The sequence below is a fragment of the Ipomoea triloba genome, chromosome 4, assembly GCF_003576645.1.
Source record: "Ipomoea triloba cultivar NCNSP0323 chromosome 4, ASM357664v1".
In the NCBI taxonomy this organism is placed as follows: domain Eukaryota; kingdom Viridiplantae; phylum Streptophyta; class Magnoliopsida; order Solanales; family Convolvulaceae; genus Ipomoea; species Ipomoea triloba.
This window is the reverse complement of record NC_044919.1, coordinates 6,235,464-6,255,170: the sequence shown is the minus strand read 5'-3', so window position 1 is coordinate 6,255,170 and position 19,707 is coordinate 6,235,464. Positions and strand designations below refer to the sequence as shown.

General features: G+C 37.9%; 1 protein-coding gene across 1 annotated transcript; it reads right to left on the bottom strand.

Annotated features, from left to right (window-relative positions):
• Nucleotides 1-14,281: 14,281 nt before the first annotated feature.
• Nucleotides 14,282-19,370, bottom strand: LOC116015710. The gene is made up of 6 exons (XM_031255886.1): nt 18,469-19,370; nt 18,298-18,384; nt 18,045-18,208; nt 17,904-17,999; nt 17,546-17,831; nt 14,282-14,597 (listed from the first exon to the last, which is right to left on the bottom strand). Exons 1-6 carry the CDS (start codon nt 19,368-19,370, stop codon nt 14,282-14,284), a joined length of 1,851 nt encoding a protein of 616 aa, XP_031111746.1.
• Nucleotides 19,371-19,707: the final 337 nt, after the last annotated feature.

Genomic DNA, 19,707 nt, shown 5'->3' with positions numbered 1-19,707 from the left:
ATGGATATCTGGTGTATCCAATGTCTGGAGGTTCAATTTTTTGTCATTTTAGTTCAAATGCAAATCAAGAGGACAATAAGAGTATGTCTTAATGTCTGTATGCATTCAAATGATATAGGTTGATTTCTGAGTAGGTTTTTGTTTGTTAGTTTTGTTTTTTCAAGATTTGCAGTTGTACTTTTTATACACAAAACTATTACAAGTAATACACAGACTGTTTCCGCAGGATACACAGAATTATTTACCACAACAACAGAAACCATTTGGTGTTATTTCTTTATATTGCACTCTGTAATACACAGAGTGATACTATGTAATACACAGAACAATACTGCCGAATACACAAAATATGAATTGCAATCTATAACATGTTCAGAGTTAGAAGACAGAGTTGGAAGTCATGGTTTAGCATTAGGGTTTAGGGTTTATGGTTTGGGGTTTAGCACCCAGTACTATGTATACAGATATATTTTTGAATACACAGAGTTTAAGTCAATAATACACAGAATATTACTATGTAATACACAGAATATTATTATGTGTTATGGTTTTAGGGGTTAAGGTTTAGTGTTAGAGTTATGGGTTACCATTTACTGAATACACAGAAGGGCAGCTGTAACCCCTCGTATTTTCCGATAAGTTTGAGGTTCGGAAAATAGGTCTTTAAGTTATGACATTTAAGAGAAGACGGTTTGATGCTCGAAATAATTTTTTTTAAGGATTAGTTATCGATAGGCTGCGAACTACGCACCGGTCACGAACCGGTGAAAATTTTAAGGATATAGATTCAGTTCGAATTTTCTAGAATTGGGATTATTAAATATCATGCGATTAAGCCTGAATTTCTAGTTAGTTCAAGAAAATTTTAAACGGACTGTAAGGAGGTAAAATTGTTACGAACCTCGTACCTATATTTCGCGAGATACCGAAAAATTCCCAATTTTGGTGATTAGCGATGGGATTATTTTTAGGATAATTTTGGTGTTAGAATTTTCCCGAATTAAGTTATAATCCTCCGAGCTTTCATCTGATTTAACCATAAACTGGCCAAATAAATTGTGATCTTCCTAGAGACTCCATAGGGTGATGACAAGTGGCAAGCAAATCTAGACTAAGATTGATCATTTAATGCTAGCTTTAATGAGGTATGGAGGCATTGCACTTGGTTGCTTGATCTTCAAGAACAAAATCCCAATAGGATTGGATCATTAATTGTTTGTCATAAAGGGTATGGAGGGGTTGCACTTGTTACTCCCATCTCAAGCCAAAGTTATTGATCATCCTCTCTCTCCTACACACTCCACCTTCGAAAATAACACAAGGAAGAAGAAGGAAGATTAGGCTTAGTCTTCCATTGTGATCAAGGAGCTCCCAAGTATTTTTCCAACCCAAGAGACTAAGTGTAGGTAAGTGTAACACCCCAATTTTCAACTCTTACATTTATTACAAAATCCGTAATAAAACGCTGCGGAAGCTTACATCATATCAACAGAAAACCGGGTGCTACTGTAACACCCCGAAAAATTCGTTCAAGCCTTACTACCGATAATTAATTCCTTGGGTAATTTAATTAATTCCAATTGGGCTAATTCTTTCAATTTGATATATATATATATGTATATTCCTTGAGCCTAATTTAATTATTCTAATCAAGAGCCCAATTAATTGAATTTATTCTTGTAAGGGATTTTATTCAATTTGGATCCTTACAATCTTTGCAATTAAATATTCCTACAAGCCCAATTTATTGATCATATATTGAGGTAAGGAATCCCTTTATTTGGTTGAGGTTATTTGAAACTAGATAATTGATAGTGAATGATGAGATTAGGGGTTTTATGAATATGTTTCTATACATGATAATGGCTGAAAATGCATGTACATATCATATTTATGCCCATATATGCTTATAGTTGTGAAAATAGTGAAAGGAAAAATCAGGGTAGATTCTGGCAGTAACTTCCGTGATTTTCTGGGAAAAATCGGTAAAGTATTTTGATCCAATTTTTTTTAGACATGTAGTTCTATAAGTCTAGAAGCTACCATAAAAATTTCATAATTTTTGGAGTAGTATAAGTGTGGTTTCAAAATCATTTTCCAAAACTGGTCCAGAGAGCAGAAAATCCGGACAGCACACTGCCAAGGGTAAAAATGTAATTTTCTGTGTTAATTCGTGAACCTAGGTGACCAAAACTTTTTATGAACATCAAGTACTATAAGTTGGGGTTCTACCATAAAAATTTCAAGTGAAAAAGAGTTCGGGAACTATCTTTACCGGCTCAATCTTTCAGACTGCGCTAGCTGAAATTTTCTTATAAGGAAGTGGTATTATGTATATGAAACCTATGTATATACGTGTAGTATATATATTTATGTGTGTATTATGTATATATATATATATATATACACGTGTGATGTGTGTGTGTTTAAACTATATATATATGTATATATGTACATATATGAGTATATATGTATAATTAAATGAAGGTTGTATCTCTATATATATAGTATGTGTAGTGTAACATATATATGTATATATATAAGTAATATATACATATTATATATGGTATGAGGTGGTTGTTAATGTGCCTAAATATTTAAGTTAAGCATGCTATGTATATTATAATGTGTGTGTAATGTATGTACAAAATGTTGTATTATGTATATTATAAAGCATGTATGTGCAGTGTATATATACTTAACGTGTATATATATACATATAGTATGTGTACTTTATGTGAATATGCATATGTGGGAAATGTTATGATTGAATGCATATATACATATGTGTGGTGATGATGGAAAATGTTTTGAGAAACAAGACTTTGAACTATTTTGAGAATGGTGATCGATTTAAAAAGGGGGACTTGATTTCGTGGAACATGTCCAAAAAAAAAAGTGATTTTGACTCAAGGAGGATGAGAAAGGAAGGAAAATGGTTTTCAAACCCTTGGTTTCTAGTAAAGTTGAGGAGGACCTTGATTAGCCTTCGGGTGGCTTAAAGTGCCCTTGCCCAAGGTTGTTGTATGTAGTATGATCATTCATACTAAAGGTGCGAAGTCTATTCGCCGGGTACTATATAACTCGTTTGGATGAGGTATTCCTGCGGGGGTGTGCACACTTAAAGTATAGTTACTCTGAGAAGTCCGGGTAGGTGTCGCTTTTATGGACCTAGTAGGGCCAGCTAGGGATCATTTTAACGAACCTTACGTCCAGGGGATCAGTGTTAGACCGGGTGATGACCACTGAACCCGAGTTCGATGATCCAAGTGGTCAGGGAAGGAGTTAAGTGAATACTCCAAAGGCCTCACGCTTTCTATAAAGAAACTAAGTGGAAATTTTGTATGAAAATGTAGTTACGCTGTAGCTACGGAAAGGGGATGGTGAAAAGTGAGGAGAATGTCCTTTGAGGAAAGATTTTTCAAAGAATATGTTTGAGAACAAATATGGGATTTGTGTTTTCCCTTTTTCTGCTTATATGCTTAAATGTTTAGCATTATATGATCTGAGTAGGCAAATGACTATTATATGACCTCGTCTAGAGGGAAAATGATTAAGATGATATTGAAATTGTTGCCTATTATGTGTATAAATTGCTATTCGTAAAGGTTGCAGGTAGAACCTCGGCCGATGAGTAAGGATAGGGTGTTGATGTAATCAAGTTTTACAAAACCTTTATTTAGTTTTGGATAACCCATGGATAGCCTTACTTAGCCGTCGTGCTAACTGCACTTCAATGTGTTTCTTATCAGTTGCAGATTAGTGTGGGCCCCTGTAGCCGATGAGCTCGGAATAGAAGGGAAGTACAGGTTGAGGTCTACTCTTTGATGTAGACATGGATTGTTATTAATGTTGTAAGTTTAGCCTGTGCACTTAGAGTGGAGTTTGTCAAAGAGGTGATAGAATTCACTCTAGGTGTGGCGGTAGCACCCGGNTATATTTGGATGTACGATATCCTCAAGTTATGATCTAATGGTGTTGATCATAGTGGAAGTTGTTGAGGACGATAGTTAAGGATGTTGGTTGATTTTAAGTGTGAGATGGACATATGAAGTGTATCCAAAAATGTTTATGAAAACTTACGTTGAAAAACGTATGCTATTTTGATATAAAGGTTGTCAAAACCTTATTGTTTGAGAAAATGATGTTTGAAAATCCTTCAAGGGCTAAAGAGGTAGCCGATATCAAATATTGGACTCATTTGTGAAATATGTCCAAAGAAATGATTTAAGAAAGAAAAACTGAAGGAAGGAAAATGTTTTCAAACCCTTAGTTTCTGGAATAAGGTGGGGACCTACGAGAAGGCTTAAATGCCACGGCCCGGGGTTGGAATAAGGGTGGACCTACGGGAGGGCTGGAGTGCCATGGCCCTAGGTTGGGATAAGGAGACCTACGGGAAGGTTGGAAATGCCATGGCCCGAGGTTTGTATGATCAATTCATACTACAGAGCGAAGTCTATTCGCTGAGAAGAGATGGAGTTATGAAAAAAAAAGAAAGCCTCGTGCTTACTCAGGGGAAACTAAGTGAATTTTTGACTATGAAAATTATTGTTACTCTGGGCTGCGGTTCAGATTATTATGAGCATTAGAGCTGCGGTTCTATTTGCAAATGATGAAATTCTTGGAAATGAAAGTTTTGCAAACTTGTCTGAAAGGACATGAAAATGATTTTTTTTAAACTTCTAAACTAAAAATGTTTTCAAACCTTTGTCTACGCTTAAGTGACAATGGATTTCCTTACTTAGCCGTCGCGCTAACTACACTTCATTGTGTCTATTATCAGATGCAGTCTAGCATGGGCTCAGGTAGCCGATGAGCTCTGAATAGGATGGAGGTTGAGGTTGAGATCCTAGAATAGACACCCTGGAAGAATTATGTCCACTTGTATTAAGTTGGACTTTGGATGTATTTTGATGTTGTAAGTTTAGCCTGTGCGTTTGGGTATAGAAGAGATACCTAAGCGTGGCGGTAACACCCAGTTTTCTGCTGGTTAGACGCTTCCGCAATGTATTATATTTTAAGGATTTCGTAATAAATCCAAGATGTGAAAATTGGGGTGTTACAGCAGCATGTAATACACATAATGTTACTGTGTAATACACAGAATATATAATTGAAGTCATGCTTAGAATAAATTTTGTGATCAACAGAATAAACTTAATAGATATGGCACCCTATAATATAAGATGTGACAAAAAGCTTTTTTTCATTTCAGAGTTAAAAGAGTTTCCAAAATAAAGAACACAACTCAGATACTTGTTTCAATTTAAGTTTAATAAAATCAACATCTTTACAAATACGGTCACTTTGATTCTTTGTAGATTTCCTTGGCTGCATTTGTCACATCTGGTAGCAGGGTATTCCATTCTGACATGAGTATGGTTGCAGCATATTTAGCTCTTAGTGATGTGAGGAATGTATACTGCAAAAATAGAATGCAAAATTAATTAGAAATGAATTGTTAAATATTTTAATATGGAAGAAAGTTGAAAGAATATTTTTATACTTACGTCTTCTTGGCCTCCAGTGAGTCCTGCATCCCAGTCTGCTATTGATGTGCTTGTATAAGTCTGCATATGCCTCATGGTGTATATGGCACAATCTACAACATTTTCTTCATTTTGCCAAGGCATCTGCATGTATTGCACTCTCATTGATTTCATCTTCTTTGCAAGTGGACTCTTCTTTGTGGCTAGATACTTAGTAAAGGCAATCAACTGTAGAATATCGATATAGTTGTGTGTAATTAGTATGACAGAATACACAGAATGACAACATGTAATACACATAATATATAGTCTAAGTCCTATACAGAATAAACTTTGTAATATACAGAATACACAGAATGAAATGTTAGAATACACAGACTCACTCAATAAGATACACAAAATTTAATAGAGATAAGATTTCTTACTAGTTTCTCTGGACAACCTTCATACTTGTCTTGTGCTTTAATTCCTTCAGGAATAGGCCTGTTGTCAATTATTTGAAGTCTTGATGTCAAGAAATTAAAGCACATCAAGTAGAAATGTTGGTGTCGGAGGATACTGAAGAATACCTGTTAAGAGTAGTCAGAAAAAATAAACCAGTTTGTGTTATATGGACAATTCAAATTAATAATATACAGAATAAAAATAATTAAGGTACAGTTATTTTGTACTTACAAGGCTGGCATCACTTATATCAAGAGAAATTGATTCTAGTTGGTAATCAATAGCTCCGCAGAAATCTTTCAAAATGACCTTTGAGGCNAAAGCACATCAAGTAGAAATGTTGGTGTCGGAGGATACTGAAGAATACCTGTTAAGAGTAGTCAGAAAAAATAAACCAGTTTGTGTTATATGGACAATTCAAATTAATAATATACAGAATAAAAATAATTAAGGTACAGTTATTTTGTACTTACAAGGCTGGCATCACTTATATCAAGAGAAATTGATTCTAGTTGGTAATCAATAGCTCCGCAGAAATCTTTCAAAATGACCTTTGAGGCAGCACTTTTACTATTCTGCAAATTTGTTGCGCTTTCTAATGTCATCTGCAAAGTTTTTTTTTTTTTTTTTTGTTATACAATGCATTGGTATGAATAAAGGAAAGAAAAAAAAGTTTAGAGTAAAATGTTTACTTACAGAAACAACTTCAGAGAAGAAAACCCTTTTTGGTTTATCGATTGATTTTCTTATGTCTAGCAAACTCATCATTTGACACCAAATTTGTACAATGTTTGTAGATACGTAACCGGATGCCAATGTCATGAAATCTTCCCGGTTAGCCACCAAATTGTTTCCTAAATAAAGCATGTCACTACACAGAAGAAAATATAGATTAATCATAAGGAAATAACATGTTAAGTAATATGATGTATGTCTAGTAAAAGTTATCAAAATGGAATTTACTTCATTGAATATTGACCACCACAAGACAAGAATGCGTAGTCTGAAAAGATTTTTTGTTTAGCTGAAATATTTGTCAGCTTTGTTTTGTTTTGTGCCCAATATGGTGAGCGTAAGGCCAGTGGGAGTTGTTTCAACTTTCTCTGTGGTCTTTTCTTTGGGTGGACATCTTCAATATCCTCTTCAGGTTCTGCAAGAATGCTGTGTATACACAGAAATATAATAGTCAATACACAGAATGACAACATGTAATACACAAAATACTACCATGTAATACATAGAATATATAGTCTAAGTGAATTACATAATAAAAATTGTAATATACAGAATACACAGAATGAAATGTTAGAATACACAGACTCACTCAATAAGATACACAGAATATAAGCACAAGTATTAGTAAATTATCAAGTGTTATAAGCATAGGTGTATACCTTTCAAATTCAATTTCAGCTGGTGTTTTTGGTGTGGTAGCAGATGGTGTTGTTGGTGTTTCTGTTAGTGGTGTTATAGCAGATGGGGCTACTTGTTGTTGCTCTGCAGCCACTTTAGAAATATTTTCAACCAAAGATTCCAACATGGCTGCTATTTGGGGAGATTTTGGAGATGGTGTTGCTTCTTGTTGTTGTTCTCTCTGTGTTGGTGGTGGTGGGATCTTTTCCAGTGAAGGTTAGGCTGATTTTCCTCTTGGCGATCGCCTTCTTGGGGATAGTGTTGTTGTTGTTGGTGCATGCGATGTTGCTGCTGGTGCTGTTGTTGCTGGTGTTGTTGTTGCTGTTGCTGCTGCATGTGATGTTGCTGCTGGTGCTGTTGTTTCTGCTGGTGATGTTGCTGCTACTTGTTGATTTTCACAATGTGGTGGTGATGGTGTCGGAGTTAACAGCTGGAAAGAAGGTGCATTGATTTCAGGAGTGATGTTCCTCATGGTTGCATAGAAGGCAGCTTCAAGTTCAGCGACTGCCTCTAAGAAGCTTGGCTTGTTGAAGACATCATCATCTTTTAGCAGGCTCTCGGGTGGGACCGGTGGGGTTGGATTTGGACTTGGCGTTGGATTGACAGTGTGGGAGAAGTTGACAAAAGTGTTCTTTATAATTTCAGCTGCTGAATTGTTGGTTCCAATCCCTGCCATGACTTCACCAAACTCTGCAATAGTAGAAGTCATTTTCTTCAGGGAGTCAGTGACTCGTTGCATAGTTTCAGACTCAATTGGTTTATGAGTCACTTCCTCCTCCGGCATTGGCCTTCTATCAGTGACCTTTCCTCTACCATACTTCCCTAGCTTCCTATGCATTGCAAGCGTTGCTTTAATGTCTTTTGTTGTCCATTCTCTAATGGTTTGAGGGTTCTATGTGAGAACAAGCCCCCTGATCTAGACTTGATCAAGGTAAGAAAGCTTCAAAGAGTAAAAAACAAAAAAAACAAAGATTAGAATTGTATAATAGAATACGCATAATGAGTAAATAGGATACACAGAATCAGTAAGATGAATACACAGAATATAATACTAAGTATTATTAGTAGGTCAGGTATTGGTGGTCACAGGGTTTAGGGTTTAGGGTTTATCATATAGTGGTTATGATCTAGGACTTATGGTTTAGTATTTAGGACTATGCACAGAGATATATAAGTGAATACACATAATGACTAACTACAATACACATAATATTACTCAGTAATACACAAAATGTGAACATGAATACACAGAAACTTTCAATAGAGTACACATAGAATACACAGACTCAAGTAAGGCATTTTATTCAATACTTTATAGAATTATAAGAATAAGTTAGTATTGCGTACCATTAGAAAGTTGCAGGCCCACTGTATGAGGAATCCTTGTTTGATTTCCAGGTTTCTGCAGTGTCTAGCAGACTCTTTATGGTGTAAGCACACCAATTCATTTCTTTGATTTTACTCACATCTTGTAGTGAGTATAGAATCCTGTAGTTGCAGAAAGTGTTCTTGTATCCCCTTATCAGTGTTGTAACCACAAAGATGACAAAGTCACGCTTGAACATGTCACCACTGTCCTGTCTCTCGACAATTTTGTTTAGCATTTCAGTGGTTGTTGGGGTTCCCTTCTCTATCGCCCATCTCTGTCTCCAATCCCTGACCAAAGTGTTGAATCCTTCAGTCTCATTACTAGAAGTGCCCTCTACGACAGGGAGTTTACCCCGTGGGAGTCCAAGTGTAGACTGTACATCATCCTCTGACAAATAGAGCTCATCATCACCATCACCAATTTCAATGGAGCATCGTTCTATGTCCATTTTCTTTAATATGTGCTTGATTAGCACACTATCACAATGAGTGAGCTTGATGTCCAGTAATGGTCCAAATCCTATATCCTTTACCGCTTGATGCTGATCCTCGCTTATACTACTGACAAGGCTGAACAACTGCTTAGGAGTTGTTCGGACAGTAAAGTATTTCTTGGTTTTTGGTTTGCCTTCATCTACTTGCTTCCCCTTCTTTGTTCATTTGGTTGCAGACTTCTTTCTCTGTTTTTCTTGCCTTTCTTCTGTTTGTGGTTTTGATGTAGCTGCACTATCTCTCTTTCTCTTCCTTCTTTGTAAGGCAGTTGCCAGGACTTGATCACTTTTGTCAGAACTTGACATTGCTGTCACACAATAGAAAACACAGAATTAACATGGTTGTATACACAGAATGACATGCTACAATACACAAAGTCTTTAACACTAATACACAGAATCTAAGCCCTATTATCAATAACCTAAACACAACAATGTGGATAAAATGCTATAATAAACATAGTCAGTAAGAAGAATACACAAACACATTAACACGAATACACAAACTCATTAACAACAATACACATAATAAACTTCTCATTATTATCAGTACACCAAGAATGTTGGAAACTTGGAATCAACAATGTGGATGGTAACATGCTTGTATACACAGAATGACATGCTAAAATACACAAAGTCGTTAACAATAATACACAGAATCTAAACCCTAGTATCAATAACCTAAATTCAACAATGTGGATAAAATGCTAGAACACACAGAGTCAGTAAGAAGAATACACAAACACATTAACACGAATACACAAACTCATTAACAACAATACACAGAATAAACATCTCATTATTATCAATACACCAAGAATGTTGGAAACTTGGAATCAACAATGTAGGAATGGTAACATGTTAAAATGCACACAATGATATGATATAATACACAGAGTCTTTAACAATAATACACAGAATCTAAGCCCTAGTATCAATAACCTAACACAGTTGTTTGATGAGGTTTAATATTGAAAATCAACAATGTGGATAATAAAATGCTATAATATTGAGAATTAGTAAATGTTCATGCTAGAATGCGAATGAAAATGCGTATGTGATATATATACAAACATTATGTATTTTTTTTTTTGCACAATGTCGTTGATCAACAATGTTTTTTAAATATTTACCTTTTAGTTCTGTGTGTTCTTGATAGTCGATGAAGATGTGTATTTGTTGTTGAGCAATGCGTATTTGTTCTAATGTTCTTGAGTTCTGGTGTGATCGTTAGTGTTTTGCTTGAGAGTGTTGTTGATGAAGTGCAGTGGAAGTGCAGTCGAAGTGGAGCGAGAGAGTCGGGAGTCTTGTTAAGGAAGATTCTCTTCATCGCTTATATATTTTAATTAAAAAAAATAACGTTGATTAGATGGACTAAACGGCGTCCGTCCCGTCACTTAGTAAAACGGTGCCGTTTAGTCCCACGGTGCACATTGCTATGTGCACCGTGGTGTAGGGTATAACGATTGTATCTGAGATGAACCTACTAAGTCATTTTACATGTATCAATTCTCTTAGCCCAACAATATTCATGATCCAATTTCTTAGCCCAAATTCTAGCCCAAATTGTTTATTTTAGATATTTATTTATAAATAAAATATGATTTGTGAGACCCAAAATCCTAAATATAAATATATGCCTATGTATAGTATATCATCCTCAATTGTTCATTGCCTAACTGACAAAACAAATAGCCATTCTCTCAATCTCGCTCGTCCCTCTCGCTCTCTTCTCCTATGAACGACGAACAGCCGGCGACGGTAGTGCATACCGGCGGCGGGGCAGCCAGACGATGGCTTCTAGTGGCGGTAGACGGCGTAACATGTAACCCCTCACCTATTCCAATAAGATTGAGGTTCGAAAAATATTTCTTTAGGCTATAACATTCATGAGACGATCTCCCGATGCCTCAAAAGAATTATTATAAGTGAGGATAATTATTAATAAGCTGCGAACCTACGTACCGGTCACGAACCGTAAGAATTTTAGGAGTTGGTATTCGGACCCGATTATCCTAGGAAATGAATTATTAGACACCATACTATTATTCTTCAATTTCCTATTTAATTAAATTAGGCCATAGCAGCAAAAATTTATTTTTGATCGTACATCGCGAAATTTCGCGGTGTACGGAACCTAGCCCGATTTTGAGTTTCATTCTGGAGTAAATTTTTGGTTTCGAAAATTATTTGAATTAAATTAGTTTCTACCGAGAATTCATCTGATTTAATCCCGATCAGTCTAGCTAAGATATTTTTCCAAGATCCAGCCATAGGAAGGTGACACTTGTCACAATTATCTACCATATGTTGAGGAGACTAGTCAACCAAGTGGATTATAATATAAAGCCATTTTTTCCCCTTCCTTCTTCATTGTGGCCGAAATATTCAAGGAGAAGAAAGAGTGAGATCATCTTCATTCTCCATTAGAGCTCACATTCCATAGCCAAGAATCTCTACACAAGTCTCAAACTTTTCGGTAAAACTCCAATTTTATTCGGTAAATAGCTTTATTTTCCCTCCTAGGACATGAATCTAAGTTAAGATTTCTTAAAATTATGTGTTATGATGTTGGTGGAATTTTAGGGTTTTAAGGTGAAATTGGGGAAAATCAACTCCAAGAGTCTTCTACGAGATTAGTAACCCGGTTGAGGTAAGGAATCCCTTTAATTGGTTGAGGCTGTTTGAAACTAGATAACTGATAGCTAGGTTATGAATTGTTGTTAACTTGTGAACATGAAAATCTATGTGATGAGAAGATTATGTCTTAGTAGTATAGTAATGATATGATAGGGATACATATGCTAAGAGGAAGGACAATTATGTATTTATGTGTGTGTGTATATATATATATGTGACGTGTGTGTATATGTATGTGGGTGTGTGTGTGTCGTGTATATATATATATATAGCTGTGTGTGTGTGCCGAATATATATATATATAAATGGTAAAATGTCACATTTTGAGTATAGCTTATGGTATGTATAAACCGTAAATATATATGTTGTTAGTAAGAAGTGTAATGCTATGTAGTTAGGCACATGTGTTATGTAGGTAGTGTTACATATGTGTGAACTTATGAATATTATAAGGAGGTGGTATTATGTGCATGTAAAGAATAAATGTATTTTGTGTGTTATGCCCACGTTAAGGTTGGGAAGTGTATATGTTATATGCATTGAGGTATAAATGTGTCAAGTATGATACTTATGTGAAAAATGTGGAGTTAAAGGTGTGGGATAGTTACACTTGAATTACCATTGTGAAAGGTTGTTAGTGGACTATCCAAATGTTTTGCAAAAGAAAATGGGAATTTTTGGATTTGGTTAAAGGGGGAATTAATTTCCGAGTATTGGAATTGACCCAAGTACGTTCAAAATATTTTCAATGCAAGAAAGGAAAATAGTAGAAAAATGTTTTCAAACCTTAGTTCTAGTAAAAGTAGTGAAGGACCTTGTTAACCTACGGGATAAAGATGGGCTTAAAGTGCCTTTCCCACATGGTAGTTATGTGTATGATCATTCATACTGTGGGTGAAGTCTATTCGCCGAGTACTATATCACCCGGAAGGAAAAGGTACTCCTACGGGGGTGTGCACACTTAAGTATAGTCACTCTATGTTCGGGTAGGTGTCATTCTTATGAACCTAGTGAGGCTAGCTAGGAATCATTCCAACGCTCCTATAAGTCCAGGGGATCAGTATTAGACCGGGCGATGACCACTGAACCCGAGTTCAACGATCCAAGTGGTCAAAAGTGGAGAAAGAACTCCAAAGGCCTCACACTTTCTATCTAGGACCAAGTGAAATTTTGAAATGTGAATGTAGTTACGCCGTAGCTATGGGAAGGAGAGATGTGACAAGTATTTAAATACCCAAAGGTTGTGGGTGATCTCTCTCTTTGAAAAGTGAAAAGTGATGAGAATTTCATTTTGAAGGAAAGGTTTTTCAACTAAAGTGATTACTAGTAAAATGTGTGATTTATGTTTTCCATTATTTACTAGTATGCTTAATTGTTTAACAATACGTCTTTGGGTAAGTAAATAATTATCAATTGATCTCGTCAAGAAGGAAATGGTTCGAGATGGTATTACATTTTGTCTATTGTGTGTACAAGTTGCTATTTATAACTGTTGCAGGTAGAATCTCTGTCGATGAGTAAGGTATAGGGTGTCTATGCAATAATTTTACAAAACCTTTATTTAGTTTTGAATAACCCGCGGATATCCTTACTTAGCCGTCGTGCTAACTACACTTCACTGTGTTCCTAACAGATGCAATCTAGTGTCAGTTCCTGTAGCCCGGTGAACTCCGAAAGTTCACCGGAGTATGTTTGTGAAGGCATGGATTACGACGTGTACATACAGATGATGGAGGGTGAAGACCCATACGCACCTGGTTATGCTCTTGTAGCTCCCACTAATCCAGATACTCCTGTGGCTCCGTCGGCCCCTTTTGTTTCTTGCCCTGTTATGGATGAGGTCCAGGCTTCTTATGGCTTTTACCCCATAAAGCCTTTAGATGGTAGCGATCCCCTTGAGTTCATAGTGCACTACTCCTACCCTTGGGACCCTAGCCATCGGGACGTTTGGGAGGAATGGTCGATGGTCATAACCACCTCTCGGTTTTTGGACCATATCACCTGGTATGAGGGGGAGTGGCACCTGGTTTGGGGAGAGTTCACCGACCCCGTGTACCGCATGATTGACTAGACGTCGAGTTCTGGGGAGTTTGTTTTGTGTACATACTTTTTGTAGCCTTAGTGATGGCTAAACATGACTAGTCAGGTTGTAGTTGACCCTTGAACTGTATTTTGGCCCGAGGGGCAAACTCATGAATATATATATAAGTGCAAGAATGTATATTTCGCTTAATTAAGCTTTTCAGCTGATATGTATAAAAGTGCTTAAGTATCTGTTGGGTGGCTGTTGTGGTTAGAAGAGTTTTCTTTTTGCCTGTGCACCTAGAGTGAGGTTTATCGCGAAATGATAGAACACTCTCTCTAGGTGTGGCGGTAACTCCCTCGGATGTACGGGAAGGTAGGTCCGGGGTGTTACATAGCAAGTGGCGATGGTAGCTAGACTTCAACCCTCCTGTATTCTCTCTTTCTCGACGAAGGCAGCAGCGACAGTGGTTGGAGTCGGCGACGGCAGAGTCGCGGCGAAGGTAGCAGCGGCGGTGGCGTTGCCCCTTCTTCTCCGGCCTCCTCTTCCCCGTCCGACGAGCAGAGCGAAGCAACAACGTACGGAGGTGCTTGAGCAGAGCGTCGAGCTTGGCCGTGACTGTCGGACTCCCTCTCCCTCCTCTCCGGCTTTAATCTCCTTCCGACGGTGTGAACGAGACTCCTGCCGGTGTGGATTGGCGGCGGCGTAGCTCGGAAGCAGTAGGTGAGGCTTGAGTAAAATAGCATTAATGATTTAAATGGTGAAATTATCTAATAATTGATGGCGAAGCCTGATGATAAAGAATAGGATTATGACAATTATTGGATTATTAATGTTGTAGATTGATATTAAGTATGGGATTAATGATGATGATGATGCTTTGATTATGATAATGATTGAGTTAATGAGGGTGATTAATGATTAAGATTATGGCTTAAATTGGTGATTGGTGAAGCAGTATTGTGTAGGGGTTTGATTCGTCAAAAGATATTTATGTTAAAACGGAAAGTCTGTGACTCCACGAGTGTCGGTCTCGAAGGAGGGACGTGGAGGTGTGTCAAGCGTTCGGGAGTTTACTTGATTGAATCATGCATAGGACTCGAGTGTGGTGAAGGGTGGATTTGTGAGTGAGAGTAGTGCATTTGGTTGGTTTGAGTGCAAGAGAGTACTAAAGTAAAAGTGATTTTGTGAATATGTAAAAGGGGTAGGGATTGGATAGTGTTCATGAATATTGCATAATGGAGTGCCCAAGGTTATGGATTAAGATTGCTAGCATATTGTCTATTCAAGAGTGTGTTGTCTTAGTCCTTTTCCACCTTTGTGTACTAAGGCTTCTTTGACTTAGGAGTGCCTTCAAGCATCCAAAGTTCTAAGAGGAATTTTATCAAACACTTAAGCTACACACTATCCTACTATTCTTAAGAAGTCCATAGGAACTTTGATTGTGTCAAGCTTCAAATCCTAACTCTAATCAAAGACATGAAAGAGTCAAGAGCTCAATCTCTCATCTAGATTGGCCAAATCCAAACAAGATCTCATCAAAACAACAATCAAAAGACAAGAATAGATAATCCATCAACACAAACTCATAGATCCAAAATATAGAAATAAGATCATCACAAAAGCAATATTCAATCACACAATCCAAATCCCTAGACTAAATTAGCTACTCATAATATGAAATGCAAGCAAAAGCTAATTTAATCCAAGAACAAGATAGCTAAAATTATAGAAATGAAATAGAGATCACCTAGAGAGAAGAAGATCTTCAATCCAAGCTTGTTGTCTTCTACAATGGAGATTGATCTAATCTAAAAACTAAGAAAAATGGAGAAAGTTCTCCAAAGGAAAAACTAAGAAAAGGAAAACTAATTTTCTGGGCTCCTCCTCTGGAAATTCATGAAAGGGGTTTAAATAGTCTCCGAAATGACAACACTAGCTGAAATTCGCGCATCACCGTCTCTACGCCTCTCACACGCGTATGAGCGTGCGTGGGAAGCTTCTGGAAAGTTTTCACGCCTGCTCACACGCGTGTGGCCTTCCAATTTGGTCTTCCGGGGCTCCGCTCTTGCCTGGTTTGCTCTTTAAGCTTATCTTTTGGTCCTATTTGCTCCCGGGGCTCCTGTTTTACTTCTTTGAAGCTAAAAATAGCTTTTGTGCATCAGTTAGTGATTTTCAAGTATATACGCACATAATTTATCAAGTAAGGATACTATAGACACGATAAAACACCCTAAAATGTGCCTGAAATAAGGGTATCTCGGAGTCTTATCAGTGATTAAAGATTGATGATGATGAAGTGATTAAGTTATAATTAGGTTATTATGAGTTAATAAGGACGAATTAATGATGACCGTGATTGGAGGTGATTATTTATGGTGGCAAAAACTTGTGTGAGACCGTCTCACCATGAGACGGGTCGGGTCGGGTCGGGTCAAGATGCAAATGTAACACTTATATGCACAAATGTCATACTTATATGCTCAAATGTAATACTAATCAGGAATAAAAATTTTGTTACTTATTAGGGTAAATGTAATACTTTTAAGGGAAAATACAATACTTTTACATTTCGATTTAAAAGTATTACATTTTTCCTCAAAAGTATTATATTTGCCCTTATAAGTGAGAGGCACTTGTCAACATTACTTATTATGAAAAAGGTATTACTTTTTCTCTTATACGTAACAAAAATTGTATTTTTGATTAGTGTTATATTTGAGCATATAAGTGTGAGATTTGTACATATAAGTATGACATTTGCATGGTGCTTTGACCCGACCCGACCCGTCTCACGAATAAGGATCCGTGAGACGGTCTCACACAAGTGTGACCCATTTATGGTTAATAAAGATTAATGTTAATTATTAAATGATTGATGATAGTGGTTAAGTTAAAGTTGATGAAGATTGACTAAGAGATTATGGTTAATGGTGGTCAAATGTTTAATAATGGTAGTTATAGGTTAATTATAGATTAATAAGATAATTAATAGTTTTTTTTTTTTTTTTTGGCGAAAGAAAGGAACCAAACAGCTCCAGGAATTAACTAAATCTTCTAAACGGGACTTCCCTTGCGTCACGATTCATGAGGGTCCCTAAGCTTTCTGGAGGTGAAGCTAGGATTGTTGTGCCCCACTGAGAAGCCTGCCCCAGGTTAGCCAGAAAATCAATGTATTGGTTACCCTCCCTCAAAACGTGATTCAGATCAAATCTTTGGAAGCGGTTGATGAGGAACTTGCAGTCTTATATGAGAGTGCCAGCTGCGTAAACAGTCGCTTCATTCCTAAGAGCTTGAATGACTTCTTTTGAATCAGATTCTGCCAAAACTCTATTAAAATCGAGGTCCAAGGCCAGTTTTAAACCCTATTGGATACCCTAAAGCTCCGCTAAGAAGCTATTTGCATAGCCAATTTTAGTGACAAAGCCCACTAACCAATCGCCATGGTGATCCCAGAGAATTCCTCCTACACTGGCCAGCCCCGAAAAGGCTTTATAAGCGCTATCAGTATTAATCTTAATGACACCTTGAGGCGGTGGGGACCAGTGAACCCAAGTTTGTTGTGCTGTCATCGGACCCATACGCTGTAGGAGGTAATGTTGAGCTTCATTGGACTCCCTTTCTGCTTGCTCCAGCGTGAAGTCCGTAGGAGGTAATGTTGAGCGTCATTGGACTACCTTTTTGCTTGCTCCAGCTTGAAGTCCGGCGTGAAGTCCGGCGTCCAGCTGACTCTGTTGAAGACTCGGTTATTTCGCCCTTTCCAGATGTTCCATAGGATATGAGGAAAAAGTAGATTCCAGTAGCTAAGCTTGTGTCCGTCTCTCGATCCCGTGCAAAACGTTTCCAGCCAGAGGCGAAGCGGCAAGTGGTTGCTGCTATTGAATCTTGATGGCGGATTGGAGAATCTCCGGCACACCTTGGTTATATCGCATTGTCTAAACATGTGATCAAGGAATTCTTCACCTGAGCCACATCTCGGACAAGTATCATCGGTAGTAAGACCTCGTCTCCGTCATTCTACATTAACCAAGAGACCATCCTTCAACGATTTCCACAATAAGAGCTTAATCTTTCTGGCGTAGTTAATTCTCCACACCCATGCATGTGATGCATCTTCTTCATTCTCGTGACCTGAAATAAAGGAATAAGCCGAGTTAACCGTAACCGTAACCGTACCTGAATGAGGCCAATAGAGGCTGTCATCTTGATTGTTATCGACGGGAAGTATAACCGCCTTGATTCTAGATATCCAGTCGTTAGGTAGAAGCTCCTCCATTGTCGGAATATTCCATGTGTTGCCGTCCGTGATGAACTCCTTAACCAATGTGAAACGATATCCTCTAGGAGCAAGCGTTGTTGATGTTAAGGCCAATAACGTATCGCCCACCCAACAGTCATGCTAGAAGTCGATTTGTGTGTCTTTGCCAACCTTCCACTTTGTCCTGGACCGTAGTATCTCTTTACGACTTTACCCTTCATGATACTGCGCCAGCCCCACGAGCGACCGTTGGTGCAACTGGTAGTGAGAAAATCATTATCCTTAACTTATTTTTCATGAAGAGCTATGACCCATAATCTATCTTGGTTAGTAAAGATTTGCCAGACTTGTTTAGTCAGAAAAGCTAGGTTGATATCCTTCGCCTTTCGGAGACCAAGACCACCCCTTTGTCTAGGTTTGCAGACCTCGGACCAGTTAATGGTATGGATTTTTTGAGTGGAATCCTCATGACCCCATAGAAAGTTTCTACAGATTCTGTTGATGTCCTTGCAGCAACTGATTGGCAACGCCATGGCTTGCATTGTATAGGTTGGGACCGTAGCGAAGGAGGACTGAACTAGGATCCGTCTACCTGCCATGTTCAAAGATGATTCTTTCCACATTGCAAGTTTAGCCCTCATTTTATCAATTACAGTAGCGAACATGTCTTTGGAGACCTGCCTTTGGAGCATGGGTATACCCAGATAAGAGTCGAGTTGAGAGGTGATGGGCATACCCAATTTGTCGCCAATAGTCTTCGTTAAACCTGCATTCATGTTAGCTGAGTAATAGACTTGGGATTTAAAGAGGTTTACCTTAAGTCCAAAGGCACAACTGAACCTATTCAGATAGTTCGAAATAACCGTGGCCTTGTGGATTGAGGCTTCCCCGAAGAGCATGAGGTCGTCCGCGAAGAAAAGGTGGGACACACCTAACCCTCCTCGCATAATGTGGATCGGCTTCCAACTGCCCTTAGTAACCTCGGCTTGAATGTCATGGGCGAGCCTTTCCATAACAAGATTAAAGAGATAAGGGGCCAAGGGATCACCTTGGCGGAGGCCCTGACCTGGAACAAAAGAATGGAGACGCCCTCCGTTCCAGAGAATAGAGATATCACTCTCTTTTAAAGAGAAAGCAATAAGGTCAATAAGGTTTTTGGGGAAACCGAACCCTTCAAGGGTCTCAACAAGGAAGGACCAGTTGACGCTACCATATGCTTTGTGGAGGTTAACTTTAACCACCATGAGCCCTTTCTTCCCATGTTTTTTTATTCATGGTGTGGATAATCTCTTGAGTTAGAATCACATTGTCCATCGTAAAGCGGCCCGGAAGAAAGCTGTTTTGGTGGGGGCCAATAATCCTGCACATTAGAGGTCTCATACGATTGACAATAACCTTAGAAATTACCTTAAAGGCCACATTGAGAAGAGTAATGGTGTAACACCCCGGCTCGGCTATACCGTACATCCGGAGTGGTTACCGCCACACCTAGACTAAACCCAATCAAATCCAGAAAGAGTCCACTCTAGATGCACATGCTAAAGAAGGAAAACTGTTTCACACACTTTCTACTTGACAAAA